This window comes from Odontesthes bonariensis, chromosome 5 (assembly GCF_027942865.1).
Source record: "Odontesthes bonariensis isolate fOdoBon6 chromosome 5, fOdoBon6.hap1, whole genome shotgun sequence".
NCBI classification, from domain to species: domain Eukaryota; kingdom Metazoa; phylum Chordata; class Actinopteri; order Atheriniformes; family Atherinopsidae; genus Odontesthes; species Odontesthes bonariensis.
Window position 1 is genome coordinate 13,435,100 of NC_134510.1, and position 7,053 is coordinate 13,442,152.

General features: G+C 38.0%; 2 protein-coding genes across 2 annotated transcripts; both read left to right on the forward strand.

Moving 5' to 3' along the window:
* Window positions 1-1,622: 1,622 nt before the first annotated feature.
* On the forward strand, window positions 1,623-2,138 carry LOC142380680 (hepcidin-like). The gene is made up of 3 exons (XM_075466578.1): window positions 1,623-1,709; window positions 1,800-1,877; window positions 2,037-2,138. The coding sequence occupies exons 1-3, from the start codon at window positions 1,623-1,625 to the stop codon at window positions 2,136-2,138; spliced, it is 267 nt and encodes an 88-aa protein (XP_075322693.1).
* Window positions 2,139-5,523: 3,385 nt separating this feature from the next.
* On the forward strand, window positions 5,524-6,039 carry LOC142380681 (hepcidin-like). Its single transcript, XM_075466579.1, has 3 exons — window positions 5,524-5,610; window positions 5,701-5,778; window positions 5,938-6,039. Exons 1-3 carry the CDS (start codon window positions 5,524-5,526, stop codon window positions 6,037-6,039), a joined length of 267 nt encoding a protein of 88 aa, XP_075322694.1.
* The last annotated feature ends 1,014 nt before the right edge of the window (window positions 6,040-7,053 follow it).

The following is a 7,053-nucleotide window of genomic DNA, read 5'->3' on the forward strand; positions in this document are numbered from 1 at the left end:
CAGTCTGCCTTTGATGAGGCAACAATTGCTCAAGTGAGAGAACAACAGTCAGCAGCAAAAACTGATCAGGAAGGGTTCAAAGGTGCTGTGGTTTAGTTGGTCAAAATGCCCGTCTAGTAAACAGGAGATCCTGGGTTCATATGCCAGCAGCACCTGAGAGCTTTTTCCTTAATTTCACAGAGGGAACCTTCTAAGGGATCAAAAAAGTTCGAACTATCTATCTAAAAAACTCGGCAAGGAGTCTGAGGCAGTCAGCTGGCCTCCAAGCAGATACCAAATGTAAGAAGATGTGAAAGCATTTTCGGGGAGAAAGCCCAATCCCCAAAGACCCCCCCATCCTAACTCACACAGTTTAAAGGATCTATTGCTAACTACCCAGAACCCCACACTCCTGGACACCCTCATATTTTTTGACTTCATCAGTATGAGGAGCGTGAGCCCTGTTGTGGAGTCAGGTGAACATACTGAGCTTAACAATGTTAGAATATTGAATTGATGATTTTCTATGATTTCTTTTTCTCAAAATAAAAAATATTTTAGAATTGTCCTCATCACTTGTATTTTTTTCTGGATGTTCCTGAGATGTATGAACAGTGATGGAACCTGATGGTCAAAATAGTTTTGTGAATAAACAATAAATTTCATCAGTACTAAAAAGAGTTGTGTACATATGTTTCCTGTGGTACATAAATTATTTTCATGTAGCATTTGAAACGTAATTTGTTAAAACTTTAACTAATTGTTTGAAACCAAAAAAAAGTAAGACATTTTTCAACATGCCCTTTCAAAATGTCCGATGAAGCTGCCACCTGTGGTATGAAGCAGGCTCAACACATGCAGGGTATCCTGAGGTTATCTGGGTTAACTAACTCTATCTTCATCAACCAGCATCCTGACTTTGCACTGAGTGGTGTCAAAATGCTGCTTATAAACCTGGAGAGTATAGTCAGGTATTTCTGACTTTGGATGTGTGCATGTTCTTATAATAAGGCTGGTGTTGGTGGAAGATGGCCAGACATTGAGGCCCCTGTTCTCACTAAAATCTAGAAAATAACTGATATCTTCAACTCTGCATCACATGATGGTAGCACCACCATTGTTTGAAAGTGTTTGATATCCCTACATTAACAATAAAAATGTAAAGTCAGTTAAAGCTGCATGCAGCATTACCAGGCCTTCATCACCTCACAAAAATACCATCCATATAGCTTAAAAAGACCAGAAACTGTGCTCTGATTTGGGAAATATCTTTGATCACTTTGAGAGAACACTGTGCATATTCAGCAGCTGACAGGGTCTGCCACTGCACCATGTTCTTTCTAAACCATGAGGAAAGAACAAGTTAATGATTTGACTGGCATTGAGATGAAAAAACACTTTCAAGGATTCTGAATTCTCCATTCTTTTGAAATTTCCCACTCACACTTCCAGCATTACACAGAGAGATTTTCCCAGTGAATTCAGTATTTGCTGACAGTGATGAGGCAACAGCTGTCCAAGTTAGTATAAATACCAGCACATTTCTCACATTCTACTATCAGACAGCATCAGTCGAAGGAGCTCCCAAAAGTCATCAAGATCAGAAGAAATCTGCTTATTTCAGGATCTTAAACCCTCCTAAGATGAAGACATTCAGCGTTGCAGTTGCAGTGGCCGTCGTGCTCACATTTATCTGTATTCAGGAGAGCTCTGCTGCTCCGAGCTCTGAAGTAAGAGCTCGATTTAAACCCTTTCAGTGCAATGAAAATGTTTTCAACATGTCTGGACTTTATTCCTGAATCTGACACGTTCTTTAACAGGTGCATGATAGGGTGGAGGAGATGGCCGAGGACAGTCCAGTTGCTGGAAATCAGGAGATGCCAGTGGAATTTTGGAAGGTATGTTTAGTTAACCCAATGAATGAATTGAAATATCATCTATAATGTGAATGAATGGGTTGTCACTGTGAAGAGTCCTGGTGCTCTGTTGTTTCATAAAGAGGAGAAGGAGAGTGACTGATCATACTGTGATGAAAACCTTCTTCTTGTCCCACACAGATGCCGTATGGAATCAGACAGAAGCGCCTCGCTGCTGCTAAATGCAAATTTTGCTGTAACTGCTGCGGCATGAGTGGTTGTGGTGTCTGCTGCGATTTCTGAGGAGTCCTGCATCAGCCTGGAGCTCCTTCAACAATCACAAGACTTTTATGTGTTGAAAAGTTTTAAATAAAGTCATTTTTTTGTTAGAATTTTTGTTGTGGTTGTAAATATCTGAGGATGTGAGTGGATTTATGCACATTGCAATTCATGTTCTGAGTGAATCATCCCAACTCTGCTAAATATCTGCAGATGCTACAGAGTGTTTGCACAAAAAAGTTCAATCTTACTAAGAAAAAATGTGTGGAAGTAGTCGTTTCCTCATCGTTACCAAGTCATGTTATTTCCTAAACTCAAGCAGCAAGTGATAAAAGTGCTTCATTAAACTGTTGTCGTGTTATTAATGGAACTTATGTTGGTCTCAGTCTTTGATCACACAAAAGATCATGTTTGAAAGCACGGTGCTCGACTGCTCCATCCACCCTCCCTCCTTTCCCTTGTGAGGACTTTATTGGCTCATTTGAACAATAATAACATCTGCTCTGATGAGGATACACTTCTGCCATTTGTAAGGACGATACGTTAAGGGACATTGTTATATTTCTTATTGAAAGGTATGAACAAACAACTCATATGATCATTTCATTTGAAGGACTTGATGTCTGAAACACTTTATACATTTCTTATTTCAGTTACAAATGTGAGGAAAAACACATCATCTTACTGTGTGATAAGATTTCCAACGTTGAAAAGATCAGTTCGTGTTAAGGTGTTTGTTTAGTAAAAGGAAAAATTGGAAAATCTTTCCTGTTTTTGCATTTCTTGTTGAGTTTTCTTCATATCTCCATCAGTATTCACACCATGCTGTAACCTGATGGATAATTCTATCTTGGCACAAATATTTGCTATTTCTCTATCTTATATATATATATTAAACAAGTAAAAAAAGAGACAACGAAAGTCCTGAAATGCTTTGAATAAGTTTCACTGGTTGACTTATTATAGAATGCCACTGTAAGAAATGTTTCAAAACCCTCAGAGAACTGGCTGTTCATTTGATTTTCTATGTTAACCATGCTGTTTATTATCAGCCACCAAACATTTTTTACAGATTAAAACTGCACAAAACTTATAAAAAATACTGCTGTATGATATATACTGTCCTGTAAGCCAAAGTAAGAGATCATATTATCATTTAAAGGGAAATCATGGTAAAAAATGATCAAATATAGAATGAATTAAAGTAGCTCTGCTGATTCCTCCTTTAAGTTGATACCTTTCATTGGGAAACTTCTGACGTGGTAGATTAAACAGAAATTTGAAGAGTCCTGTTTGAAAGCATAACCTTCAACACATAGAGACTATTCACCCTCCTTTTTATTGACAGTATGGTTGTAGTATTAAGCAGTCACACAGGTCAACAGGCTTTTCAGTAAATGAGATAATGAAGTCAGGGATTTCAGGTATTGCTAAACATACAGTTTGAGTTAAGACTGCAATAACAGATACAGCTTTAATGTATCGACCGCTTTGTTAATCAGCAAATGCTGAAATGATCTGACATCAAATGATCAATTAGTCTTCATCATTACATTATTTCCATTGAGCTTATTTGAAGTTGTGCTATATACCAATGAAAATGTTTATAAAACCATCTGCCATTTATCTTTTGCAGGTTAATCATGTACTTCATGATGGATTTTTAAAAGAAAGTTAATGAGAGTAAGAAATAAATGTAGTTAAAATGACAGAACAAAAGTGTTTTCTGTTCAAGCAGGAAGGACAGAAAAGTTCGTTATTCAACAGGCACATTATGAAAGATTGAAAAGTTGAAAGGTTTCCATTCTTTGATAAGTCCCCAGTCACATTTGCAGTGTCACTTAGTGAGAGATGCCAAATCCATTGCTGGAAGAACATGCAGTCTGCCATTGATGAGGCAACACCTGCTCAAGTGAGAGAACAACAGCCAGCAGCAAAAACTGATCAGGAAGGTTTCAATTTCCAGCAGTGTCTGAGAGCTTTTCCTTAAATTTCCCAGAGGGAACCTTCTAAGGGATCAATAAAGTTCTATCTATGTATCGAAAGAACTCCAAAAGGAGTCTGAGGCAGTCACCTGGCTTCCAAACTCCACCGATACTGGATGTGAGAGGATGTGAAAGCATTTTTGGGGAGCAACCCCAATCCTAAAAGACCCCGCCGTCCCAACCAACACAGTTTAAAGGATCTATTGCCAACTTCCCAGAACCACACACTCCTGGACACCCTCATATTTTTTTACTTCATCAGTATGAGGAGCGTGAGCCCTGTTGTGGAGTCAGGTGAACATACTGAGCTTAACAATGTTAGAATATTGACCTGATGATTTTTTTTTTGTTTGTTTCTCAAAAAGAAAGATGTTTTAGAATTGTTCTCATCACTTGTATTTTTTTCTGATGGTCAAAATAGTTTTGTGAATGAACAATAAATTTCATCAGTACTAAAAAGAGTTGTGTACATATGTTTCCTGTGGTACATAAATTATTTTCATGTAGCATTTGAAACGTGATTTTTTAAAACTTTAACTAATTGTTTGAAACCAAAATAAAAAAAGACATTTTTCAACATGCCCTTTCAAAATGTCCGATGAAGCTGCCACCTGTGGTATGAAGCAGGCTCAACAGATGCAGGGTATCCTGAGGTTATCTGGGTTAACTAGCTCTATCTTCATCAACCAGCATCCTGACTTTGCACTGAGTGGTGTCAAAATGCTGCTTATAAACCTGGAGAGTATAGTCAGGTATTTCTGACTTTGGATGTGTGCATGTTCTTATAATAAGGCTAGTGTTGGCGGAAGATGGCCAGACATTGAGGCCCCTGGTCTCACTAAAATCTAGAAAATAACAGAGATGTTCAACTCTGCATCACATGATGGTAGCACCACCATTGTTTGAAAGTGTTTGATATCCCTACATTAACAGTAAAAATGTAAAGTCAGTTAAAGCTGCATGCAGCATTACCAGGCCTTCATCACCTCATAAAAATACCATCCATATAGCTTAAAAAGACCAGAAACTGTGCTCTGATTTGGGAAATATCTTTGATCACTTTGAGAGAACACTGTGCATATTCAGCAGCTGACAGGGTCTGGCACTGCACCATGTTCTTTCTAAACCATGAGGAAAGAACAAGTTAATGATTTGACTGGCATTGAGATGAAAAAACACATTCAAGGACTCTGAATTCTCCATTCTTTTGAAATTTCCCACTCACACTTCCAGCATTACACAGAGAGATTTTCCCAGTGAATTCAGTGTTTGCTGACAGTGATGAGGCAACAGCTGTCCAAGTTAGTATAAATACCAGCACATTTCTCACATTCTACTATCAGACAGCATCAGTCGAAGGAGCTCCCAAAAGTCATCAAGATCAGAAGAAATCTGCTTATTTCAGGATCTTAAACCCTCCTAAGATGAAGACATTCAGCGTTGCAGTTGCAGTGGTCGTCGTGCTCACATTTATCTGTATTCAGGAGAGCTCTGCTGCTCCGAGCTCTGAAGTAAGAGCTCGATTTAAACCCTTTCAGTGCAATGAAAATGTTTTCCACATGTCAAGACTTTATTCCTGAATCTGACACGTTCTTTAACAGGTGCATGATAGGGTGGAGGAGATGGCCGAGGACAGTCCAGTTGCTGGAAATCAAGAGATGCCAGTGGAATTTTGGAAGGTATGTTTAGTTAACCCAATGAATGAATTGAAATATCAACTATAATGTGAATGAATGGGTTGTTACTGTGAAGAGTCCTGGTGCTCTGTTGTTTCATAAAGAGGAGAAGGAGAGTGACTGATCAGACTGTGATGAAAACCTTCTTCTTGTCCCACACAGATGCCGTATGGAATCAGACAGAAGCGCCTCGCTCCTGCTAAATGCAAATTTTGCTGTAACTGCTGCGGCATGAGTGGTTGTGGTGTCTGCTGCGATTTCTGAGGAGTCCTGCATCAGCCTGGAGCTCCTTCAACAATCACAAGACTTTTATTTGTTGAAAAAGTTTTAATAAAGTCATTTTTTTATTAGAATTGTTGTTGTGGTTGTAAATATCTGAGGATGTGAGTGGATTTATGCACATTGCAATTCAGGTTCTGAGTGAATCATCCCAACTCTGCTAAATATCTGCAGATGCTACAGAGTGTTTGCTCAAAAAAGTTCAATCTTACAAACAAAAAATGTGTGGAAGTAGTCGTTTCCTCATCGTAACCAAGTCATGTTATTTCCTAAACTCAAGCAGCAAGTGATAAAAGTGCTTCATTAAACTTTTGTTGTGTTATTAATGGAACTTATGTTGGTCTCAGTCTTTGATCACACAAAAGATCATGTTTGAAAGCACGGTGCTCGACTGCTCCATCCACCCTTCCTCCTTTCCCTTGTGAGGACTTTATTGGCTCATTTGAACAATAATAACATCTTCTCTGATGAGGATACACTTTTGCCATTTGTAAGGACGATACGTTAAGGGACATTGTTATATTTCTTATTGAAAGGTATGAACAAACAAATCATATGATCATTTCAGTTGGAGGACTTGATGTCTGAAACACTTTATACATTTCTTATTTCAGTTACAAATGTGATGAAAAACACATCATCTCACTGTGTGACGAGATTTCCAACGTTGAAAAGATCAGTTTGTGTTAAGGTGTTTGTTTAGTAAAAGGAAAAATTGGAAAATCTTTCCTGTTTTTGCATTTCTTGTTGAGTTTTCTTCATATCTCCATCAGTTTTCACACCACGCTGTAACCTGATGGATAATTCTATCTTGGCACAAATATTTGCTATTTCTCTATCTTATATATTTATATTAAACAAGTAAAAAAAGAGACAACGAAAGTCCTGAAATGCTTTGAATAAGTTTCACTGGTTGACTTATTATAGAATGCCACTGTAAGAAATGTTTCAAAACCCTCAGAGAACTGGCTGTTCATTTGATTTTCTATGTTAACCATG